The sequence below is a fragment of the Onychostruthus taczanowskii genome, unplaced genomic scaffold (genome assembly GCF_017590055.1).
Source record: "Onychostruthus taczanowskii isolate IOZ18803 unplaced genomic scaffold, ASM1759005v1 scaffold16, whole genome shotgun sequence".
Taxonomy (NCBI): Eukaryota; Metazoa; Chordata; class Aves; order Passeriformes; family Passeridae; genus Onychostruthus; species Onychostruthus taczanowskii.
The window spans coordinates 14,069,086-14,095,797 of NW_024498795.1; the positions used below are offsets into that span (position 1 = coordinate 14,069,086).

A 26,712-nucleotide genomic window follows, 5' to 3' on the forward strand; every position below is an offset into this window, starting at 1 on the left:
TGTAAGATCATCAATCCAACTATTAAACCAGCACTGCCAAGTCCACACTAAACCATGTCCCCAAGTGACACATCTACACGTTTTTTGAACACTTCCAGGCATAGTGACTCCAACACTCCCCTGAGCAGCCTGTTCTAATGCTTGACAGCCCTTTCCATGAAGAAATTTTTCCTAACATCCAATCTAAACATCCCCTGGTGCAACTTGAGGCCTTTTCTTCTCATTCTATTGCTTGTTAGTTGGGAGAAAAGACTGACTCCCACCTCATTGTAGCTTTTTGCATTCCTGAGAAACTTCATTTCTGTTTTCCTAGTTTTTTCCCTAGTTTTTGGAAGGCAGATGTATTCTTAGCTACAGAGAGAGAAAGCAGCATTTGGTGGGCCTCTAAAGCTGGGAGGTCTTGTGCTCAGCCTCCTGTGGAGTAGACCCTGACAGAACTACCCAACAGGCTTTCATAAAATAAGCAAGCAGCCTTGATCTAGAGTGATCATTGCCAGATCCACAACACTAAGCTGCAAATGTGCAGTACAACTCAGTAAGGCAATTTCAGCATAAGTTATTATACCAACTGCATCCAGAGCTAAAATTAATTCAGTGATGTTTTGGATGAATTTGTAATATCCACACAGGTAGCATTGTGTCATTGAAAGGATACCAAAAATAATGGCAAGAAGACATCCAAGGCAAAGAGGAGGTGAGACTTCAGAAGGTGCATATACTTCCTGAAGTTGAAGGAAGGACACTGTACCACTAAGAAAAGCTATGCAGCCACGTAATTCAGAATTTACTGTCAACTTTCAGCTAGCCTGGGTGGATTTTCCAGATTGCGAGTTGGGTTTGTGCTGAAGTGTGTTTGATGTGGAAGCTGTCTGGCCCCCTTCTGCTACACCTCACTTAGCACTCAGTGTGTCTGCTGGTCTTTCTGTCCTCCATCACATCCACTCCGTAGGTGTCCATATAGTTACCACAACATATTTCTGGATTACCACACTCTTTTTGTGTCTCTGATTATCAGAGCTTGCTGCACTGCATGCAGCACTGAAATCCCACCCAAAAACTAGCATTGAGGTAGTCTGGTTTGAAGAGTCAAGCTTTTCAAGAAACATGGAGAACTATACATGATCTCTTTACTAGACAGCCTATGTCACCTAACAGTAATATTACCTCTAGCAATGCATGCAGGTGTTTAATATAAACTGCTATGTCCTATCTAGTAAAACATAGTTTCTGCTGGAGTTTTCCTTCCTTTTGAATCTTTAAAAACAACTTGACAAGTTAACCCATTTTACTGCAAGTCTGACACCCACTGTGCCTCAGAAACAAGTGCCTTCAAAAAGAACAGTGCTAAATTTAACTTTCTCAGAAAGTGCTAGCACGGTGCTCCCACAGCTCAAACACATACATGTTGTGCAGTCCTGAAGAGTAGTAGGACAGAGTGGGGCTGGGAGAGCGGGTCTGCTGTCGAGCAGGCTTCACTGTGCGAGGAGGGATGGAAGGACTGGTGGAGGACGGCTTTGAACTCCGTGGTGGGACCGGGGGAGCGTTGAGGAGCCTGCATTCCTCTTTTACCTGCACAAAAGAAGAACATGTAAGCAAGCTGCAAGAAAATGTGGGCAACGGCAGCCTCAACCAGAAGAAGAACATCTGGTTCTGCCTTATTCTTTGAAAGGAAATAATTAAAAAGGGAGGAGAAGGGAGAAATTAAAAAGTATATACATTTGCAACAGTATGTAGCTGTCAAGGAAGTCCAAAAGAATGCTTTGCCACTGGTAGAACTACCAGCAGTCTTTCTTAGGGCACATTTCAGCAGTTTGATAGCTACTCATTTAAAAAGTAGCAGGAATGAAACTATGCAAAAGAACCTTCCAGTAACATAGAAAATCAGACAGATTGTTCCTGATATTATACATTCTGTAAGGAGCAATTCATTACACCTAAACTTCATTAGTGTTGTTTACTTAGTGTAATAAACCAAGCTTACGAAATGAAAAGATCTCAATATACTTTGATGTTTCCTGACTTACTTCAGTGATAGCCAGTCATCCAACTCTAAGATGATTCCCAGCCTCCCTCCCTCAGGAATAGTACATTTATCTCATATTTACCAGCTTCTGGATTCAAACTAGGAGCTTCAGTCCTTCTGTAGCTGCCAAAGCAGTGCAGGACAAGGCTGTCCAAAATGTACAAGTGGAAAGGTGTACACCCAGCCAAAAGATCTGCTCTGTGCAGCCAGATAACCTCACAGACAATCTCAATTTCAGGTGAACAGTGCTACAGCTTAAAACACAGCTGTAGCACTGATCACCTGAAATTTACTGTGGTGTGCCTGTGTAGGAGCAAAATGTCAGGATTCATCCCCATAAAAAATATGATGGAATTAAGGACTTAATCTCATCAGGACATATTTGAGAGAGCCACTTTATTTAGTATGGCTAGAGGTGAGAAGGCTGCTGAGAATTCGGCTGCCAGGCAGGATTTTTAACGATTCACCACCTGCCCCTGGGCAGGAGGAGACCTCTATGTTCTCCTTGTCTGAAACAGTCTTAGATGCATCAGAAAAGGGAGATTATTTTTGTGTTTGAAAGCTGAAGTTTATTTTAAAATTTTACAACACTGCACAACTACAAGTTATCTTAGCAGCTCTGCAACACATAATTAGCAATTAAAGTGATTTAATTTATTTAAAAACAAAATAAATGTGGAACCTTTTGCAATCCACTTCAGTGCTTTCAAAATGCAACAACATATTTAGTACTTTAGTGAAATGGAAAACTGGGGACTAGGACATTGTAGTACATTTTTTCCCTAATTCAAAACAAGTCAAAATTACAGGAAATGCCCGTCAGCATAAAACACTGAAATAAATCTTGTTCTAAGGGATCTTATTTGCTCTTTCAAGGAAGGGGGGAAAAAATGAATCAATTTTATTCATGTTTGTTATTGAATTCAGGCATAAAATTCTTCAACCATTTTAGTATTATGCCCCAAGGATGCCTGAAGACTTCTTCTCCCCCCAAGTCAGAATAGCAAAGTTAATAGTGAATGCTATTGAATATATACCCATGGGGTTAGAGAGACCATTCAGGGGAGCCCTTGGAGCACAGCAGATGGTCAAAGGCTTAAAGCTTTTCTTTCCTGGGAAGACTGAGGAATTCAAAGGTGCTGGCATAACAAACTATGCCAAACTCCCTTGCTTGACCCAGAGTGCAGATCAGAATGAAACCTCAAATAATACCTGTTTGCAGTCCCAATTGGTCCCTGTCACAAAACCACAATTACAGCTGCCACACACAGCCCTCAGGAAACCCAGCAGAGGAATAAAAAGGAGAGATTTTGCAGATTAAACTGACAAGAGCAAGGAGAAGCTTCAGGAAAGTCATGCTCACTAGGTCCAAGAGATTGGCAATGAAATAAATGCAGGAGATGAGTGGAACACCCACAGTGTGACAGGACAATGACCTCGATGGCACCTGCTCTTAGCTGGAAATACTCTTTGCCCTGGAAGCACTAGATGTCACATGGCTGTCAGATACAGATAAAACACTTACACTGCACAATCTGAAACTTCTATTTGACATTGAGCTCTCTCATGCTCCAACCCTCCTTCCTGTGACCTAGGAATGGTGACCTGTTTCCAATGGCATGAGGTGCTATGTTGATTTTAAGAACTCTACTCCTTTTCCCTGCTGCCGGCCCAAGTCCTGCCAGCCCCACCTGGGCCCTGGGCTGGCACTGCTGAATCTGGGCATCAGGGGTGCCCATTGCAGTGACCAGCTCTGAGGCTGCCTGGATAAAACCTGCCCTGTCACCAGCTTGACTGCAAACGTAACACAGAGCAGTTCCACACTCCTCGCCCACAGGAGCCTGAACTTCCGGCGCACTCCATTAGGGATGTGCTTTGTATCAATCAGGAAAATAGCTTCTGATTTTATGCAAATTAGTGTTTGGGGAATGAAGAAATTACTAATTCACAGGCTTTAATTCAGAGGTTATTCTCCTCTCCTCCGCCTTCTGCCTTCACGCTACTTTGATTTTCTTAAAGGTACTTAGAAAATACACATAATGTATCACAATGCTTCATCCTGCTGCAGAGAAGAAAACCAGAACAGCTTCTGAAATACCCAGATCTCCTTTCCCATCCTGCAAACAGCTCCTGGACACACATTTTAAATTTAGTGCAAAAATACAATTGCCAGCCAACCTTTACACAGCAGTGCTATGGAATATCATTCTAGAGGGAGCGATGACTAAACCGCATGTTCACCAGTAGCTCCTGAGATCTACTTACTCTATAAATACCTACATGGAAACCATGCAAACGTCTCCTGGGTCCCAGCCCACAGACGAATTCTGTGGGTCACTGATACTCACTCCAAAGTTGTTCCAGGAAGCCATAAAAGCAAGTCTAAATTATTATAATCTATGGAAATGTAGGGTTTTAGTTTTATTTTTAATGGGGTTACACCCCCTGCCCACCTCTAAATTCCAGCTAATATTAGCAGAAGTAATTTCTCCAAAATGGCTAAAAAGCGCCAATGAAATTGCTGACAGCAGTCACACATTACCTCAGTAACCTAAGACACACATGACAAAATTGCACACTTTCCACAATAACTCTAAAGGGCAACATACACATCTACCCCAAGTGTCACCCTGCTATCCCCAAAAGGGACTTGTGGGGATTCCCCAGGTATGAGGGTCCACACTGATGCTGTGCAGGTGCTCCACAGCTCTCCCAGTGCCCACACCTCAGGAGGCTCAGGCATGACCCAGCCAGCTGGCACCCCCATGCCACAAGGGCTGCCCTCGCCTCGCTGCGGGGCAGCCTTCCTCCCCCACCACCCAACACTCCTCTGACCCTGTGCAGAAGCAGTTCAGCTCACACAAATCAGCAGGAAACGAATCATTTTCCAGATCCAGACCTGGCTGCCTGCCCAGGCACAGGAGTGCCAGAGCCAGCACAAAAGGGAAGCCAGGATGATGTGTCTGGGAAAGGAGGAGGAGGAGGTGGAGGAGGGTGAGACCAGCCCCACTCCAGTTAACGCCAGTGTAGGCTGCCAGGGAGCCTCATCTCCATATGGTGTTGCTGGGCACTTGTCCAAGAGTCTGGACAAAGTGTCAGTGCATACCTGACCTCAGAGGCAAGGAAGTGCTCTTGGGTTCCTGCACTTAACACTGCACGTAAACATTCTGCTAAGAAGACATAATGTCTTGCCTTTCCTGGCCGCTCCAGCTGCTGCATTTGCTTTTTGGGGAAGTTTTGGTGGCACAGTGCAAGGGCTGTAGTTGAGCATTTTGTTAGCCTGCATGGTGCCCTCCTCCCCTCTCCTCACTGCACCTCCCCAGGAAGCGCAGAGCCTGGCCAGGGGCATCCCCACAGAAATCCACTGCAGGCTGACCCAGCATGAATGAACACATCTTAGCTTTCAAGCAGATTGTGACCTGACTCATGAGGGCAAAGCTGCAGCCAACACTACTGGACTGTTAGATGGCAATAGGAAATGTATGGGATCATCATGTTTTGCTGCAGTTTGGTCTCAAATTAATCTTAATTTACTGTACAGCCATGCTCTTGAAATCACCATAGCACTTGCAAGTGGAATGGTATTTTTTTTAATTCTAGAAAAACCCTTGCAAAACAAATTTGTTAAATAATGACATACACCAAGATTCACATGATATACGCATCATTGACATTTTGCTAAAGACTCCTAGACACTTTTCTGCATGAACCCTCTTTCTTCCTTTCTTTTATTTATTTATTTTTTAAATAATGCTTAGGACTATGTCAAGAGATCACATAATGGGTGGATTCTCCAGCCAGTCCACATAAGCTCCTGTTGATAAAACACATTTGCATTTTTCCCTCCTAAGTCTCCATGATGTTTCAGGTTTGGAGAAGTGATTTCTCCCATGAGCTGTCATTAAAAACCTTAGGCTAGGATACATGCTCTGTTTACAACTGAGTCCTCCAGAAGGCTCATTTATTAATTCTGCAGAGCTCCTCTTTAAACATATTTTCTTTCAATAAGCAGTACAGAGTGATTAGTTCAGGTCTAGTTTGATAAAGTTTCCTTGAGGACAATGACACAGTTTTCTTCAAAATCTGCTACAGGGTTATAATAGAGAAGACAACCATTAACAAACACTTGAAATCTGTAAAAATTCTAGCTGTTCGTATTATCAGAGCCTGTTAATTGAAGACACACTAAGGCAATCTGAGGCATTTCCAAGTGGGTCATGCCCCATACACTCTGGCCACAGAAGACATGAGAAAATATGGAGGTCACATGGACAGATGATGTGGAAAGCAAGAGAATGAAGTGACTCAGCAATTCTTAGACCTTGTTTGTGTGAGCAAGAAACCCAAACTAAATATCACCTGAAAGTATCAGGATTAAGGCATGAGATCAGTAATATTAAATATACTCCTGTGATTTTTAAGACATGACTTGCACCCGGTAGGAAACTAATTGAAGTGGCACATCTTTCAAAGTTTGACTGTTCCCTTGCCCTGTATGTGCCCTTCCCCGCTCCACCCTGCATGCAAGATCTGCATGCAAACTCTTCACCACCTAAAATAAGAAAGAAACAAACAAACAAACATAAATAACCCTGACTTACTGCTTCTGATTTGGGAGGCACTGGAGGTGGAGGTAGGGAAACATCTGAAGACTTTGTCGTTGTTCCAACAGTTGCAGGCACAGGAAGAGACGCGGTACCACACTTTGATCGGAAAGATCCTCTGTAGTTGTCACACTTGTTCTTCTCACTTAGCGAGCACGAGAGAGGCTGATCACCACCCTTTCCAGACCCTTGGTCCAACCAGAGCTCTTCGTAAGGAAGTTCCGGTTTCGTAGGCAGAAACATCGATTCTTCGCTAACTTCAGGGAAAAGGTAATCACTGCTACTGTCCCCGGACTCCTGGTACTGAAGCGCGTCATGAGAGAACAGAGCCCACTCATTACACAAGTCCCTGCAGCCGTGGAGGTTCACCTCGCTGTTCCCATGCAAATTGTTCCCATAGACGCACACGGAGAGCCGGTGGAAGGACTGCGTGAGCTCGTCCCGCGCGTAGCTGAGGGAGTTGGGCACGTGGCTGTGCCCTGCGCACCGGCTCTTCTTCGGGCTCTTGCAATCATCATTCCAGTCAGTCTTTACATCTCGCACGGCACGGGAATACTCGTCTATGTCAAATTGCTCCTGGCATATATTAAACCAGTGCTGGATGAGGGGTTCGTGCCACAGCTCCCCCTTCACCACGCTATCAGGTAGAATAAATTTCGGAAGTGTCAAGTGCAAGGGAAAATGCATGGGAATGATTTTGTTTCCACGAAGCACACAACAAACTACCACAGTCTTGGTCTGAATGTTGACAAACTTGTACCTGTGCCCCTCACGGATAAAATGCAGGTCATAAGGGTTTCTTGGTGTAGGACTTGGCACAGTCACGTTAACAGGCAGCCTGGTTTTTTCTACTATATTGCGAATCGTGTGCTCACCTTCTTGCATCTGCACCTCCAGTGGGCTGCGAGTGCTGAACTTGCCCTTACACTGGAAAGGGAGACTGATGCTCTCGTTGGTCCTGTGGTTCATGCAGATGAGGCAGGGCATTTTGCCCCTGCCTAGCTTACTAATTGAATTAAGCTTCCCGATTTTTTTGAAGATGGTGTTGAGCCGTGACTTCTCCTTAGAAGATTTTGCATAAAGGATTTCTGCTTGCCCCATTAAAGTGAGCTCATCCCCAGTACTAAGGGTAATGTTGTAAACTTCAGTGTCTTCATTGCATTCACCTGAAGCTACCTGCAAAATAATAATAAAAAATTTTATTTTCCCCCAATGAAGACAATACTTCAAATCACATCAAATCTCTTGAGTCTGAACTTACAAGACTATGTATTGGAAAAAATGAAAGTAGCTTTATTTGAACAGCTGACCAGTCAGGTGCAAGGTGTTTAAGCTGAAGCTCAGCTAAGTAATCTTTTTAAATAGTTCAGCTCATTCCTGCATCTTACTTGAGAGGAAAGAGCCACCTGAAACTGCCAAAGAAGACATGAGAACAAACATAACTATTTTTAAAGAAAGGGCAAATCCACATATCCCAGCAGTTCAAATAGCCACTTGTGTCATACACCTTTGACAGACCATGTCAGGATTTCCTTGGGTATCTTTTCCCACCTTTGTTTTTGCTGTTTGTTAGAACTTTTTTGCCAGACTCTTGAGGGAAACAAACGTCCTTCATCATTTTCAGCTCCCTGAGGAGCAGAAAAGGTGATCTCATCATTACAGATGAAGCATATCCCTTTGATATAATTTTTTCCAGGCTAGGGGGAATGACAGATGACATCTATTCCGTGAAGGAGAAATCAAGAATATCGGTCTATCCCATATGCCTAACTCCCCCCACTGCTTTGCTCTCCTAGTCATAGACTTCCTTCCTCATTTTTTGATCATAATTGCAATTTAAGAGATTAAACAACATATGCACAGCCATGTGTGAGCATTTCTAGTATGGAAATTGTACCAGGAAAAAAACCCCAACAAAACAGATGTCCAAGGCTCATTTGCTCCTGAAGTTATTTCCTTACGACTGAAATAACTCTTTATAGACAAGATTGCTTTGCCTCATATTTGAGTGGTTTAACGTGAAAAGCTCTTTTCAGGGACCTAACAGAACCCACCCAATTCTTTGGTACCAGCAGATTCCTACTCATAAATGAAAGTGCACCAGATAAACACTACTGGTCTGTTATAAACCATTTTATTTGAGAAATTGAACATACTAAATAAATTGACAATGAAAACATATGCTAAATTGTATATCCTTTCCTCACCTCCAAAACTCCTACAGACTTCATGGACTTGAGTGAAGTTCAGACTCCAGGCTTCAAACCCTGGTATCATCACACAACCGCATGAAATCAAAGCTGTGATTCCAGTAAGTCAGTAACTGACAAGCACAGTGAATACTGCTTCCTCTTGTAAGACATGACCTGCAATCCCCTGTATTTGCAGAACTGTGATTATCTTCTGCAAGCCAGAATTGCAATTGCACAGGCAGCTCAGGCGAGGTGCGCCGCCTTAGCACTTCAGGCTCGGGGCTTCCGGAGAGGAAGTCATTCAAACCCTGAATTATCTAAACAAACACTAATTGGTCTAATCCAGGAAACCACTAGGGTTTATGGTACATAATGCTCACTCATAGTTTGCACCACTGACCTGGCAGCATTTGAAGCACCAAGACATGAAATGAAAGCATTGGAGGTTCTTTTGCAGATAAGACCCGTGTGACCGTCATTGCTGGTTTCTCCTCACTGTCACGCAGTGCTGCATTGGAGCTGCAGCCACACAGCCCTGCCTTCAAGGGGCTGATAAGGGCTGAGCACACACAGGGCTCTGCGCTTTACCATGCAACCTCCCCCTTCTCTTTCTGAGAGGGTGATTTCTTTAAGAATATTAGTTTCTAGCACCAACAAGTCCCTGCAAATGGCTGCTTTGACAATGCCAGCTACACTGTTGGACCTTTCACTTGATGCTGCTTTCACAGCTTTCCTTACTTGTGGGACACTGTCCGGAGCAAGGGAGGTGTCACAACCTGCAGCTGTGGGAGCTCCTCCTCGGCCAGCTTACCAGTTCCCTGGTGATTCACAAACAAACAAGCCACTGTAGGAGGAAACAGTGGGTCAGATGTGAAACCACAGAGGTAACTAAACGGCTGAGCTTCACAATGAAGGTCTTGTGGAGCAGCTACTTATTGATGTCATCCACTTCAACCAGCCAAATAGCAAATGGGCTTTTAGAGTCAACTGACAAAAGACAAGATTATTTTCAACTGAAAACATTGGAAAACATTTTTTTCATTGTTAAAAAAATATAGTCACAGGATCATTGCAGGTGAAATAAGGCTGAATTTAATCCTCAATCTGTGTACAGATGGGGGAATGAGATACTGGAGAGCAGTACAGTAGAAAGGGACCTGAGATGATGGCAAGTTGAACATGAGTCAGCTGTGCTCTGGCAGCCAGGAGAGACAACCGTGTTCTGGGGGTATCAGGCACAGCACTGCCAGCATCAGGCAAGGGAGGGGATTGTTCTGCCCTTCTCTGCTCTGGGGCGACCTCACCTTGAGTGCTGGGGGCAGTTTTGGGTGCCACAATGTAAAAAAGACATTAAGCTATTAGAGAGCATCCAAAGGAGGGCCATGAGGATGGCGAAATGGCTTTGAGGAGAAGCCACATGAGGAACAGCTGGTCTGCTCAGCATGGAGAAGAGGAGACTGAGGGAAGACAGGGGAGACCTCACTGCAGTTACAACTTCCTCATCAGGGGAAGAGCAGGGGCAGACACTGATTTCTTCTCTGTGTGACCAGTGAGAGGACTCAAGGCGTGAAGTTGTGTCAGGGGAGGTTTAGGTTGGATATCAGGAAAAGGTTTTTCACCCAGAGGATGGCTGGGCACTGGAACAGGCTCCCCCAAAGAAGTGGTCACAGCACCAAGCCTGACCAAAGTTCAAGAAGCATTTGGACAGTGCTCCCAGGCACATGATGTGATTCTTGGGGTGTCCTGTGCAAGGCAATGAGTTGGACTTGATGTTCCTCATGGGTCCCTTCCAACTCAGTATATTCTATGAAAAGAAAGATGATGCCATAGTTCTAGTTTAGCACCCTGAGAAAAACACTCTTCTGCATGCTTTCTTCTAAACAAAAATATAAGGTACCAGTTGCTGCTCAAAATTATAATAAAAACCGAACACATGAAATTAAAAGTTAAGGCCTCCGAAATTTATCTACTAAATTCTACTTATGGTGATGTTAAGATTGCTGATACATCCCACTGGGCTGCTTATACTTTAAAATTGGTAGGTAAATGGTAGGTAAATATGTGTTCCAGCATGTTGGCAACAAAGATATACCATACATATCATATATATCTCTCTCAAAATATATAACACAGTGCACAGATGCTGCTCATCTTTTGTTCTGAAGATACAAAGGCTAAGGATCATTAGGCTAAATGAGCCTTACTTTGTCCTTGTAGCAATGACATATGAAAATCAGACTTGCTCTGTCTTGTTCAAACATTTCACTTTATCAACAGCCACAAAACTTACAGACAAATCAACAAAGAGCCATGGACTTCAACTTGGTTTTACACTGCCTTTGGTGAGCTTCACAGGGTCTCCAGAAGCCCAGGAATTAGTCATGCAGAGCATTTCCTAAGAACAGATGGGACAGGAGGAAACGGCTTCAAGTTGCACGAGGCGGGTTTTAGATTGGATATCTGGAAATTTGTTTTTACCAAAAGGGTTGCCATTCACTGGAACAGGCTTCCCAGGAAAGTGGTTGTGTCACCATTCCTGGAAGCATTTATAAGATGTGAAGACGTGGCACTTGGGGGCATAGTTTACTGGTGGATTTGGCAGTGCTGGGCTAGTGGATGGACTTGATGATCTCAAAGGTCTTTTCCAACCAAAAATATTCTATGGTTCTATGCCAAATAGTACACTTATAGACAACATGAAAGTGCATATCATAAATTATTCCTAGAAGCAGAATGGGAAGTCCCACACCAGACTTATCTCCCTCTACCCTCTAAGCTTTCAGCACGACCCAGCAGAATTTGCATCTTCACAACCCTGCTGAGACCATTCTCTGGGCCCCCTCTGCTTCCTGCTATGCAGTTGCTGGTGGGGTGTAGCAGAGCCCCACACTATTTCAGACACTTGGACCTGCCAGTGGCAGGTCCCAGCCAGTGAATGTGACACAGCATATCCCTGGTATATGATGGACACAAGACAGCAGTGCACAGTAGCAGAGTTAAGGTGGTCCAGATCACAGACTAGTGCAGAAATAATAATACATTTTTGTGGTAAACTTCTGAAGTCTCATAATAATTCTGTGTTGGGGTGTGCTCCTAATCAGTTGTAGTTAAATGAAGTTGAGTTCTGTATGTCCCATCCTCCCCTTTATGTTAAAAGTGGTTCTGCCCAGGTTGTCTCCTCCCCTGAACCCCTGTCTGTTTTCTTGTCACCTCCCCTGTTGTCCCAGCAACCAATGCATCCTTTGTACTGTTCCTCCCTGGCACCCTGCCTGTCACTCGGCAACCTGTCCCTTTCCTTGAGAACCTTCTCTCCAGGGGGTCGAGTGATTGGTTCAGGGGCCAGGGCTCCTCCCCAGGATACCCCAGGTTGGTCAAGCCAAGTTGTCAATTCCCCCCTTGCCTATTACCCCCTGGTCCTCTATTGGTTGGAGGCCAGGCCCCTCCTTTGTACCCACCCCCCCTCTGTAAAAGTGACTGTAGCCTTGTGAACTTGGTCTCTGTCTTCTGGACATCCTCCCTCTGGACATCCTCGCTCCTCCAACTCCCTATCCCTCAATAAACCCAGTTCCTCCAGGAGTCAGAGTCCGCCTTTTATCTCTTCTGCCAGAGCTAGCCAAGGCCTTCTAAGGCACACGATCCCTGTCACAGCGGATCAGAGAGTGTGCACTTTCAGCACTGCAGCTCGGGTGCCATCGGGCTCGGCTGGGCCGCCCTGAAAAGGGACACACACGGCTGCAATTCTGGACAAGAGGTAACACTACAGAAGAGCAGAAAACACCCAAGAGGTTTTCACTCAGCTGCATCACATAGCCAAGGAGAGCTTTATACATTTTAATAATAATGTTTCTAGAAGAAACTGTAAGAACACCTGCAGTTTCACTTTGCACTCGCCCCTCTTCAGCTCTTCTCATCCAGTTTCCATTGGTATCAGGTGACAATAACCAGTGATCCCAGCTTTGTGAAAGAGGCAGTGCTTGCCACACTACACTCCCAACGCCATCTAGGAATCAGGAGTAGATATCCAAGCTGAACAATGAATGCAGAAGACCCACAGATCCAGAACTTCCTCCCTGTTGTACTTGCCTTCTCCCTTCTGACTGCTAGCTGTTAATCCATACTGTCTGTTCACTGTTGATGCCAGGATGCTGACCAGAAAGTTTACCGGCATATAGACACCTTGCCAAACACACTGCAAAACTGCGGTCACTATAATATTTTATATTTTAAGACTCATGTAATTTCAGTAACATTGAAAAGCCATTGAAAAGTCCTGCAGAACAAAGGCATCAGAAAAACAATGAATGAGTATTTAGGAAACTGGTTTTTTGGAAAAGCTCAGGTATAATCTTCCTTTTGTTTAAGGAAAGGCTAACTAGCAATCATAGATTTTGGAAACACCTGAGTCAAAATGCTGTCTTGAACTCCAATTGCTGTAATTTGTTATAGAAGCAGAAGTCTTTAATTGGACGCCTAAGAACACCTTTATAAAAATGATTTGTGGCTTTATATTGGTTGGTATACCTGCTAGATTTTATTAGATTAATGCAAGCATTGCATTCACTTTAAAAATACAATTAGGATTTTTTTTTTTATTGTTAGAGCTCTTTGTAACTGTGAAGTCTCTGATTCATAGCTACAGCATATGGTTTTTACTCTTAGAGCCAAGGGACCAATTGCAGCACTACACATATATTTAATAGATCACATATATTAGATGCATATATTTTTTTACAGGTCACAAAAATGGGAAAATATTTTTAAAATGTTAAACAGTATCTTCAAAAGAGCTGTTAGTGGAAAAAAAAAAAAAAAAGAGCAAACATTTTCAAGGAAGTTGACTAAATTCAGTGAGACAGTATCCCATTTTTCTTTTATGTCTGTTTCCCAAGACAGCATCAGCAAGTAAAAGTCTTCATGCTAGCATACATGTATTTCCCTCTGGGATAAGAGGGACTTTGCCTAATTGCTACATTAACAGCTGGCTTCAGTGCTCTTTAAGGAATGTCCCAAATGAATCAGTGATCTAAAACTGTCCCAAAATGTGGCAGGTAACACTGCAGAGCTGTAACATGGAGCGTCTCTTTATGTGGGATGTCAGGAGCCACCAAGGCAGTGGCACTTGCCATCCAGGCTTCTTTTGGAGCAGGACCCCCCCACAGGTACCTCACTGTAGGTACACAGCAGCAGCAGCTCTGCTTTCAGTGCTTCTCTTACTCAAGCCATCCACCTTTTTCCAGGAGGAAAAGAGGCAGCCACAGGACTGCAATGCCAATGCAAGACACCGAGGTGTTGAGCCTGAGCGTACCGGGGGCAAAGGGGAAAAAGAAGAAAAAACTCAAACTGCTTGGAGCTGACTCTTGCTGCTTTGTAAGGCTGGCATCAAGCCACAAGGCCGCTAAAGCACTAATTCTTGAAGTGAAGTATTATGAATTGCCTGAAAGTCTGGAGCCAAAATCTACACACCACCTCATTTCAAGAAAGTCACTACTGCAGCACTTAAGAATGTCACTGTAAGTTACAACCTACTATACATGTGCTTTATGGCAACTCAGGGTGAGTTTATAAGAGACACTAGAATTACAATCAGGAAATCAATTTTGCTCCACTGTACTGCATTACCGTCTGCCAAAAAACCCCAAAAAAGCGCGAAGTTTTCACTACAGATTTCTTTCTGCCAAAATGCACATTGTATGGGCCAACACGGTTAAATCACTGTGAAAAGAGGATTACATAAAAAAAGATGAACAAATCAGGTATCAAAAGTTAACACCAGTCATACAATATCTTTGATAGGTAAGGAAAGAAGCACTATAAGGCTAATTCACTAACCCATTTCTCCATTCCAGAAAGTGTCTGCAAACAGCTTCACAGACTCTCCAGGGAGACCAAATTATGTCTTCGGAACAAAAATATTATTCTGGAAGATCTGAAGGGTCCCACAACACTAAGTGAGCTTGTTTTTAAAGTGAAGGAACTCCTAGTTTGTCCAATGTTCAATCTATCAGACAATACTGCTGCTTTTTTAAGGGAACTTTTTGTGAATTGTGTCTTGTTTTTAAGACCTGGTGCAAATAGATTCCTGGGTGTTTGCACACACTGCCATATGTATGAGACCAGAGTAGTTGAAAGCAGAAATCTACTACTGTTGTTTCAGCAAAAGATAGGGTCCTGGGGTAGCTCAACATTCTTAGTATTTTGTTCCTAGCAATAGAAAAAAAAAATTGTATTTGTAGCATAATTCTGTAACATAAACAAAATCTTCTTCAATTATGCACTGAACACTAATACAAAAAAGGTTCTCACCTATCTGATCAGTGAAGAAAGGACAGAATGCCTGTATTTTTTGATCAGGAAGAGATTAAATTATTGACTGAGTGAAATTCACTTATCTCCAGAACACTCTAAACTACTGTGCCTGTAGATGCTGTTGGCCACCACTTGAAACAACCAAATGGGTATCCAGTGCAGTATGTATGGACAATAAAGTTACTAAGTACTTTTAGCCATAACAAAAGTTTTATTTAACCTAAAACTTTTGTTTGGTAGTCTCTGAAAAGATACTACCTTTCCCTCCTAGTGGCACTTGCTTGTATGTGTTACAGCTGTTCTTCAAACACCCATCAGGTCCTCAACCCCCTGCCCCAGGACACTGACCAGAAAGCCTATCCAGCTGCAAAACCACAGGGAAGGAAGGGAGAAACATCTCCGCTGCCTCACCAGGATAAGGTGGCTGATTTTTCCCTTTAACAACTATTACAAAGTAATAGTTGTTAAAGGGAAAAATTAAGTAAGATTGTTAAAGCAAAAATAAAGTAAGATTGGAAATGATCTCGCAGCCCATCGCAGAGAGAAGGCAGTTTGGTGAATGGCAGTGGTACCTGTGAAATCCTGCCGGAGATGCCAAGCATTTACACCGAGGAGCAAGGTTCACGCCAAGTGGAATCATAAACACGGTGTACTGGCACATGCAGGCACACCTCAACAAGCACAGACAAAAGAACACAGTGACTGTCTGGTCACCTTGGAACTCTACAGGCTCCTTCTTCAAAAATTATCTACTGAAGAGCTGAGTGCTTGGATCAATAAAGAATTCCCAGACTTCAGAGATCCTTCTCATCTTAAGTGCTTCATCAGATATTTTGGGCACTTTTTTTTTTAATATCGGATTAGCTAACTTCTGATACTCTCTTCTGAATTTAAACAGGCACGCTACATTGGACAGGAATCAACTGTACTTAGTATTCCTCCCTTTGCTCTAATCAGCTTGACAAAATCTCTCCTATATTAAAATTTTAGCATAATAATTCTCTTGCATGTAAAGGGTTATTAAACACTTTAATAAATCCTGCTAAGTTCATTTATTTTTTGGAAGATGATAACCTTGGAATAGACTTCTATGAAACTGGAAAAACTGCCAAGAGGAATACTGCCAAGATAACTGTGTAACTAGGTTAAACCTGGATTACTACTACTGTTATTTACATTAAGGAGTATCACTGTAAAACCTTTTAAAAATGGATTTGATATCTAACAGAAAGCTATGCTTATTTCTCAGTTTGCCACATATGAAAAAGAGTTTTAAAACCACTCACGTTAAACTCAAGATATGGCATTTTATGTTTAAACAAGCCTGTAGACAAATAGTTTTTTGCACTAGAAAATCAAAGCTGCACATTCTACTGTGCCATTCTCTTGGTTTGGTCATTGATCAAAAGAGAAATAACAGCACAGCTCTGGATAAGGCTAGCAGTCACAAAGATTTTTTTCTGAGCAGAGATAAAATTTTCTTGTTCCCTTGCCTAAAGATACAGAAGTGTTCCAATTTTCTCATGCAGCCTTCATTCATGAAAGCCTCTGTTTTACCAGCTCAGGTTAATGCAGAGCACAAATAAACACAACTTACTGTCTTGCAAGGTGTGAGTCTTAGTCACTGAGTAAATTAACTGATGAGCTCTTCCACCTATAAAAACTGTGAACTGACTGGTGTCTCCCAATTGTAGCAGTGCAAGAAAAAGGAAAAAGCCATTAAAAGGTTCTTATACAAAGCCCAACCTGATACACACAGGACCAGGAAATTCCAGGCTGGTTTTGCACCAGCAGTATTAGCCAGTTTCCCCTGCAGAGTACACGATGTGGATCTCCACTATTGCACACCAGCTCTAGGATGCTCTTCTACTGGTCTGAGATGGTGCTGCTGCTCAAACCAACCAGACAGGCCTGAAGACTACTCTGCTCTCATGGCAGAGCTGACCTACCTTGTGCAGCGACACACATGTAGGTAGGACAAATAAGAACAAGTTGTGTCTTCATTGTTTCATGCCACTGCACTGCAGTGTGTTTGGTGATAGCAAAGCCTCTTGTGGGATCAGTGACCCTTTCATGAGCCCAAGAGCTGTGCACAAGCAAAAACACACACATGCACACAGAGAACAACCCTGTCTTTTTATTTTGTTTTTTTTTTAATTTTTTTTTTTTTTTTTTTTTTTTTTTTTTTTTTTTTTTGTTATTTTATTCACAATGGTATTTAGCTGCAGTAATTTTGAGACAAGCAACCCATCATTTCACCCTGCGTGCTCTCTGAGAAAGAGGCTTTCTGGAGAGGGATTTGAGCAGCTGCTGCTTAGCAGAGAATGAAATTCAGACTGCTGGAGGGGGAGGAGAAAGGGGGCAACAAACAACATTTGTTTAAAATCTGGCAGGAGCATCCTAATTAGATGAATTATTGAATGGATCATCAGGATTGCTCCCCAAAGTGCCATAGGGCAGGAGAGCCCTTAGAGGACATGTTGATTTAAGACTGCAGGAATGATCCCAAAGAGCACCATCACTGAACGTGGAACACTGAAGGCTCGTTTGTCTCAAAAATCACACTTCCCACTCAGCGCCGTTGCTCACTTGCCATGTATATAAAGGTTGCAACAGTTAATCATTTAGACAGGGACAAATATTTATTCAGGGACTACCTTAACGTTGAATGTTATTTCCTCCATGACGTAAACTCGTTCAGGAAATGCTTTAGCCACCTCCTCCACACTGTTAAAATACTGCACTGGCTCCTTAATATCTCGGTCTTGTTCCAGCAGCTTAAACTGCCCTGAAAACAGATGATAAACAGAAGAATTGTAAGATATTTATATTGGACAACTGTCACTGTGGCAACTGCTGGCTCAACTTCTTCACCATTTTGCTCGGTCAATTTTTCCAGTTATTAGCAACCAAACAAGAAGACGAAAGATTGTAGAGTCTCCTGAACCTGCGATGAAAGACACCCACTTTCACTGGCTTGGAATGAAAAGAACACATGGCAGCCAAAGTGAAATTAAAAAAGATTGGTTTATCACATGCTCTCTAGAAATAGTAAATAATTATGGAGGCATTTGCATTCATGTAATTAATTCAGTGTCATAGTATTTGTACAGATAGCACTTTTGGGCCTTTAATATTTAAAGTTTTACGGAAAGAAACCACACCTACAAAACCCCAAAAAAATAAACGTAAGGTGTTTGGGTTTGTTTTTAGCACCATCAAACAGCGGGCTAAACATAAGCCCTTTTACCCCTGGGCTTCTCTAAGAATGGAACAGCATCTAACTTTCCTTAATGATAAACTAAACCCTTTGAGAACTTTAGCTAACATAAGATATTAAACCACACACATTTAAAACTCTTTTGAAGGTGTCTGCCTTCAGAAGAGCATGAGAAAGAAGTGTTTCTTGCTAACTTTACCTCCCCCCAGCATGAAAACTTTGGCTATTTTCTATCTCTTGTAAAAGGCAAGAACTAACACGGAGGGAGCCACCCCAGGCAGACCTGCCAGGGACAGCCAGGCACATCAATCACCTGTGTGTGCTATGAACACAAAGTTTTAAAACTTTATTTTATAAATAGAGAGATAAGAAAAGCTTGGACAGTTTACTGTTTGCATGATTTAAGCTTAAAATCAGTGGAGTAATCTTTCCAAATTTAGAAACAGTAACTGCTACTAAGTTAAAGGCTGGTCCCAGCAAGACTTTATGTAAAAAAAAAAACTTCAGAAAATAAGAAAAAGGTTGAGTAAAATCTATGTTTGGTGCACCTCTGTGAATAATATTTTAAAATTTACAATTCATGCACTGGATTATTGTTCCCAAATAGTGCTGAACTTCATTAAAATACATCCAGTACATGAGGATGATAGCCACCTACAGAAATATTTTCTCACTCCTTCAGCATTCTTGTGCTCAGCACCCTGCTGCCCCTTTACATCCCATCAGGCTTGAGACTTCTGTGACACGTTGGGAGAACTCACCCACACTGAACTATTTCAGGCCACACAACAGAAGACAACGCAAACTCAGCGCGCCCTGACGCCCATGAGAGAGAAGTGTCCTGCCCCTGCCAGGTGTGTGCACACACGCGTACGCACCCTCCTACCCCTCAGGAGAGGTGCCAGAGCCAGAGGCTCAGTGCTGCTGCCCATCCCCAGCACCTGCTGCCAGGGGCACACCCTTTTAATCAGTATGTTAAGAGCTCTGTGGTTGTAACCCTAAAAATCAAACTTGCAAGGCAGAGGACTTCCTTTTATACCCTTCCACATGTTTTGTCTTTCTAAAGTGATCATGGTAACTTTGAAGTATTATCAGCAGGGTAACTGCAGATGCTGGTATTTCTCACTGCAGGACTATTTTTCCAGTGTTTTAATAACCTTTATCATGCTTCCAAAATCAGTTGAGTTTTCCCAACTTTGCGTCTGCCTCAGGACATGCTATGATGTGACATTCAACCAAGGCAATTCATGTACTTTGGAGACCAGCACTGGGGTAGAAGCCACAGGACTTTTGGTCTGACCTGAGGAAGCCCTTCCTATAGTGTACCACAGCAGGAATGGCTTCTCTAGGTCAGACCAAAGGTCTGCCTCATGCAGCATTCCACCTTAGACAGGAGTAAGCAACAGCCGTGTAAGGAGGTTGGACTTAATGCACAATTAGCAATACTCCCCAGAATCTCCCTCCCAGCTCTCAGAGGATTTCATGGCTGAAGGATGCCTAGTGCAGGGAAGAGGTTTTGGGTTTAGCAGCCCCAGAGGTTTTCTTCCCTGTAAATTTGTTTAATTGCTTACACTTGGTATTGAAAACTTTTATTGTAGACATACCCTCTTATCTTGAAAAATTTTGGCAAATTTTTTTTCTACCAACTTTAAAGTACCTCTGGGGTTAAGACTACAAACTGTAGGAGTGATAAAGCTATACCTGGCAGACAGTATGGGTAGCCACAGGAAACCTGACAGCAGACAAGCATTTGGAAAATGCTTCACATACTCAATAGAAACATGCCAGCATAGTAAAGCTGAATTCCTCAGCCTGTCTGCTTTGAGCCCTTTTGGGTGCAAAGCAATGGAGGGGCCAGGCAGCCAACACCTTTGGGCTAAGGGAATCTGAAAAATCAGCAGGAAGCTGCTCAGTTAACTGATGCTGGGAAGTGCGTTATGACTGATGCCAAAGCACGCACATGGAGAGACGAAGAGAGAACTGTGCTTTTTAATGCCCAGTCTGCCACAGACCATGAAAACCCTGTCTTCAGGATTCCCTGTCAGCCACAGCCTAACCAAGAGGAAGATGCATTCCCTGGCTGAATAGGTCCTTTCCCTCACGGGAACCCCACTTTGCTGTAAAAGAAACTGCGGAGTGGGGAAGCTGAGTGAAGTCAGGTGCCCTTGTGCACTGAGTCACGACGTGCCAGGACATCATGTAGCAGCAGGGAATATGAACTGCACCAGGGAGCATCTGGCAGCACAGAAAAACCACTACTCTAAAGCACAGAGCCAGTAAATGTACTTCAGATAGTCACTAAGAGCAGGATGCTCTAAAATTTAACAGATGTCACACAGTGTTCCTTCACCATGGAAGTGTTCCTTCACCATGGGCTGACCTGAGGCTGTGTTTATTTTCGATTGTTATCCTCTTTGACTACCGACACAGCCATGGGGATGCAGCCCTAACTGATTGCCCAGTTTGGGATCCAGAGGTCTGATTTGCACAATTCCTGTTTGTGGCTACCATTTGAAGCAAGCTGTGATTAGAGTTTTTAATGACAAAAAACTTCAAAAAGTTTAGGTCACCTCAGACAGGTCTAAACTCAGTGAGTTACTTCTGATTTGATACTCCATGCTCATGCACAGAACCGAGGTGAATATGATATTGCATGGAAGCTAAATAGTTTTTTGAAACTGTGTGTACTGCAGTAATAAAATTTTACTAGTTCAGAAAGAAATTGAGAATTCTCACTTCAGAGTGGGAACTGAGTTGGCCACTGTAACAAAGCATGAATTCACATGAACAAGGAAGGAAAACAAAATACTGAATAGTAATACAAGATACGAACAATACTCATCCAGGCCTTTGAATGAGACAGTGGCCTTTAATTCTAGGTTCTCTAGTTACTCTCTTGGAAGCATAATAATACTATTTTTCTATGACTGTTATACATTTAACAACAGTGAATCTGGTGGTAAGACAAGGCCAGTTACTCCCTGCGACCCAAAGTTCTACAAAAAATGTCCCAAATTCCTCAACACAGAACAAACGCTTTGGGCTGTGTGCAACAACTGGGAGCAGAGTCTGCTCTTTACTGTAGAATTGCACATTCCTGAAAAAAAAAAAAAAGAAAAAAAAGAAAGGAAAAAAAGAAAATCATAATTGGGAGCTTTGGTTCGGTACAAAGCGATGCTCAGAGCTGTCTGTGTCGCTATCTGTGCCATCCTCCCTGTCCTTCAGCTGAGCCTCATAAACACAAAGCCGTCTGTGCCCTCACTGCTAATAAGCAGCAGTTCACGAGGAGGTTGACGACAGAGGAGTACACACAGATCCCAAAGCACAGAAGAGAAGGGCAGCATTAATCTCTGCCTGTTACGAAATCAAGAAGTATGCTGTGCATGGGAGCTGTCAGGGCTAGATGTTAAAATGCCTCTTCAGTGAAAAAGTTGGGTTTATAATTTGAGATTTTCTATAGACAGTTTTTAAAAATTTATTTTAAATAATAATGTCAGGGCTAGATGTTAAAATGCCTCTTCAGTGAAAAAGTTGGGTTTATAATTTGAGATTTTCTATAGACAGTTTTTAAAAATTTATTTTCTCATTGAAAAAAGCAGTCTTTTTTTTATTGGAAGGAGAGAAAGAAGAGCTGAAGAGCCTACAATACACATTTGAACCAGATGTCAGTAAACTAACTAACTAACTAACTAACTGGGAGGAAGCAGACAATTTCTTACTACATTTCTGCCTGGTCTATTCAAGCCTCTGTAAAAAAACAAAGCACGGGTGAACCACAAGTTTAATGGACATAAGTATGGCTTGACTGCGTGTTAAAGTGGAAATTTATTCCACTTTGCAAGAGGCACAATTTCCTTGGGACACTTGACAAAATTGACAGCAAGCTTGAACAAACCACAGGGCAATTTCACTTTGCGTTAATTAGGAATTTAACAAAAAAATTAAAGAAAATATAAAGCTAAAACTATACTTTTATAGAAGCTCACCCCCCTCTCTCACTAGCACAAAAAGAATAATGAAATGTTTCTGTAGTAAATCAGTGAAGGTTCAGAAAGATCAAAGATTCGTAATACCTGCATGGTCCACTGAGCAGGTATGGCTATTCCTCTGCAGCCAAACGCAAGGGAGAAATGAACAACTACTGCAACCTTTATATCTCCTTGTCTTTCTGTCTGGCCTCTGGCAGGCACAGTATTGGAACAGTTTCATCATAGTATATATTATCTCTGTAGATTATGAATTCTTATTTCTCTGTGAAGGTACTTACAGCAAAGACAGTAAATCTACTACTGGCAGAAATGAGTCTGGAAAACTAAAAAGGCAAGGAAGGACCTAAACCAGTGCTTATTCTCCAGTTTATGAAGGCATTTATAAAAACCCATTAGGTTTTTATAATTAGGATCAGTCCATCTTCCTTCTTGCCAGATTGGCCCTGGAATGGCTGCGAGCAGGGACATTAATCAGCCTTTTCTATCCCAGCTTCTGCTGCTTCCACTGCTTAGGTTCTTGCAGGCTTACACACATTCCTAACTCTAACCCAGCTCATACAGGTTATTTCTGTGATGTAAGATCCCCTGGTTTTTGCAGTGACTTACCCCTTACCCTCAAATAGTCCAGCAGTTTTCAACAGTCGAGAATGTCCCCCAAAACAGAAACATTCTGCACAGTGACTGCACTGTACCTAGACCCAGGCAGTCTTTATCTATGACAGGCATTCACTGGCTGGACAAACTGTCAAGTTTTCATTGATATAAAAGCATGAGAGCATGCTTATGCTCATACACCAAAAAGAAAAGCTGGAAAAAGAAACTCTGTTAAAAAAAAAAAAAGCATGTCATCAATAGGAAACATGGAAGGTCACTGAAACATCTGCTCAGCTGTGTTAGCTGCTAAATGTTTCTCCAAGGAGGCAGGAGCTGTACTGTCTTTCTTTGATTATTTAGTAAGTCTCACAGCCCTCTGTGAGGCTGTGTGCAAGGCCCAGTGCTTCTCAAGAATGCACAGACAGCACAGCAGGGTAGCAAAAGTACTGCAGAGGTTAATGTTTCATATTATTTGTTGACTGCTGACTGCATTTTAGTATTTCAAAGAACTGCAGAGCTACTCAAAAAGGAAAGGCTCTACCAGCCAGAATAACATCATTTTGGAAAAAGACAGTTTTTGCCTATATTTTTCATCATTCTGTGCATAACACTGATAGCAAATTACTTTGTTTTTCTTCACAAAGTGATGATCTTTGCTATAACTGGGCAGAGTTGAAGAGAATAAGCCGAAAGTACACTTCAGCAGATCTGTTTCTTAGATGCACCTGTACAGTGTTTATCTGATTGTGTATACAACTCTCCTCAATGTCTTATAAAGATATAAATTCATTTTAGTGGGGGACAAAGGAAGGAAATCTCAGTTTATGGTCTACCCTGTCAGCCCATCAACTAGATCATATGGTAGAGCTGTTTCATCCCTAACTAATCCTTAGATAAGGCAGCCAGTCAAGAGAGAACATGACAAAATAAAGTCAAAATAAAATAATAGATTAAGCTATAACCATAACACTTCAGCCCACCTGCTATTAAAAAAAAATAGTCAACTTTTAGTTTAAATTGACAGCTGCCAATATGTCTTTGCATAGAACCTAAATGTGGCATTTTGTTGTTGCAAGATGTGTTGTCCTAGCAGTGGCTGTAGCTGTCTAGACCTGAGAAAAGGAAGAAAAGCCCATCACAACTTTGACAAAGCTATCATGTGGCTAAGTGGGACCATGGTGTAAAATTAATACTGAAGCTCTTTCAGGGACCTATCACTAAGCCAAGGTGAAAGGGTTTGGCAGACATACAGAAGTCATGATGGGAAATAAACGCCTTGCTTCACTTTTGTCATCTTCCAGCTTGTCAACAGTGAGCATTTGTCTCAGCTTTCCAGAGGAGAGAAGAGTGCAGGCACACTCAGCACCAAAGCCCCACTGCAAAGAAAGAAATTGCAAGTGTAAATGGAATTAAAGAATGCTGTTTTCAACAGCAGGAGCAGACAGTAGTACACAAATGGACTAGTGCAGGCAGGCTCGCTGCTCACAGAGGAGACAGGAAAGTGAATCACCTGCTCTGTTATCTCTGAACTCTCCACTGAAGAAGCTGCTGATTCCATCTCAGGTTGGGATGTGGCAGCAAACTAACATGGATGCAGTGCCATGGTAAGTTCAACCCCTCATCAAAGAAAGAGCAAGATAACCCAGTGGCACAGGTTCATCCTTGTCTGCCACACTGATAGCTTCTGAGAACTATGGAAAAAAGTGGCTTGGGGGCAGAGAAGATATTTCTTGGAGTTATTAATGAGAACTTTGTTTATTTTCATATTGTAGCCTGCTGAAGGCATACAGGAAACTATAAAAGGTTGGAGAATACAACAGGAAATACACAAGTATATCTTTGGTGCACAGCTTCCAAAGGATGACAACTGGGATACAAACTAGAAATGCTACGATTGATTCTTAAGGCATAATCACCTTGAAACAGCTGTAAGAAACAGAAATATTCCTTCTGTTTTTTTTTTTTTAAGAACTGCCTGCCAATATTTTTTTCTTGAGGAGACAGGTGAAGAAGAGGACCTCTTGTGTCCCAATCTATACCCAATCTTCGGAAATTTTGGGAATGTATTAAAAAAATAGATGGAACATGAACTAGAGACAGATCTAAGTAAACATGACACAAGTAGAATTCATCAAATGTACTGGAGTTAAACTTATGGCATCGAAAAGCAGAGGGCAAGGCACAAACGCACATTCAGTCAGCAGATATTGTGTAACATTTCATGGCAAAGTAGCCCTTCAGAATGAATAGTTTTACTTCCTGGAAGTCTTATGAAGATTCTGAAGGCTTAAATGCCTTTATTCCTCACTGTGTCATGTCTGTGGCACAAATACCCAATCAACCAAGAGAGAATGAGTCAGGCAGCACAACCTGGTGAGACATGTCGAAGCAGAGCATCAGCCCACTGACACATCACCTGTGCATATGCACAGACACCATCTGAGAGATCAAGGAAAGGAATCCAACCAAGTTTCCCACACAGCAACGCAATGCTTGCTAATCAAACCCTCTAATCCTGTCCTGGCAAAGCAAAGGTGATGGTACAGCCTAGCATTCTCTTTTGTCTTATCTTACTTTTATGACTCGTAAGTAGCATAACAAAAAAAAGAGAAAGATTCTGTTGGCAGCATAACAAAGAAAAATCAGTTCAAATGGTGACTGATGATAGCTTAAAGCAGACTTAACTCACAGATATTGCAAGAGAGGGAATTTTAGGTTACAGATCATGTAAAAAGACAGACAGGGAAAACAAGCCTAACCTCCAACCTTTGTTTCATAAGTTATTATCATCACAAATACAAGATTACCACAATGAAATGTTCCATTTTACAGGGTCACATGTTTTGAGTGTCTGGACTGTAAGTTAACTAGATTTAACTTACTGGGTTATCATCAATCTAAACTGTCATTAGCATAATTGTCTTCCTTTCCCATGTGCTTACAACAGACATGAAGAGTATGCTCCATAAGCAGTGTGTTAGTTCACACACTCAGTTGACCAGGCAGAGGACTCTGGTGACTACCATACTGTCTGACTTTCCTAATTAATGTTAACAAAAGCTGTGGTAAGTTTCCTGTTGAAGAGTAAGAATATAAAGACATACACAGGAAGATGGGATGATCTCCTGGCGAGTATCAGCACTTACCCTGATCACAGCTCAAAAAGGGATTGAGAGAGAGTTACAGAAAGCCCAGCTAAACCAGCCCAGAGCTTGCATGAAATAGTATTGAGGTGACTACATTTTACAGCAGCTGCCCAATGGCAAAATCTTTCCTTGTATAAGCATCACCCCCTTGGTACACCATATCCTGAGCATCATATCCTTGCAGTGGATAATACCCATGCAGATCTCAGTTATGACAATGTTTAATAGTCACTGCAAGCTTATGGCTACAACCTACTGCAGCCGCATGCAGGATCCTTATGGGAACATCCAATGGAACTGCCTGCCACCAGAGAGGAAGACTTCTTATCGAAGACAAAGACAACTTAATCCCTCACTTAGAAGCCTCTAACAAAAACGACCAGAAAAGAAATTGAGGCAGAATCAAAGGTGAGAACATATATGGTTACAGTTCTTACTATACTTTGAGACATTTGCCTTACTAAATAATTGCATTGCTTTCATTTATACATTAACACTGACTGGGGGCTAAAAATCAATCCTAAAAAACAGAGACTGAGCTTAGGAATGGCAATGCAAACTGAACATCAAACCCTTCACTGGGTGGCAGATAAGACCTTTAACAGAACCTCACACTGCTGTGTCCACAGATTTTTCTA

General features: G+C 42.4%; 1 protein-coding gene across 1 annotated transcript in view; it reads right to left on the reverse strand.

Moving 5' to 3' along the window:
- The window catches only part of GAREM1 (GRB2 associated regulator of MAPK1 subtype 1), a 102,750-nt gene that overhangs the window by 7,625 nt on the left and 68,413 nt on the right, over positions 1–26,712 (reverse strand). The window contains exons 3-5 of the mRNA XM_041399255.1: positions 17,783–17,913; positions 6,625–7,803; positions 1,403–1,569 (exon numbers count right to left, since the gene is read on the reverse strand). Of these exons, the coding sequence (XP_041255189.1) occupies positions 1,403–1,569; positions 6,625–7,803; positions 17,783–17,913 (1,477 nt within the window). The remainder of the gene's footprint in view (positions 1–1,402; positions 1,570–6,624; positions 7,804–17,782; positions 17,914–26,712) is intronic.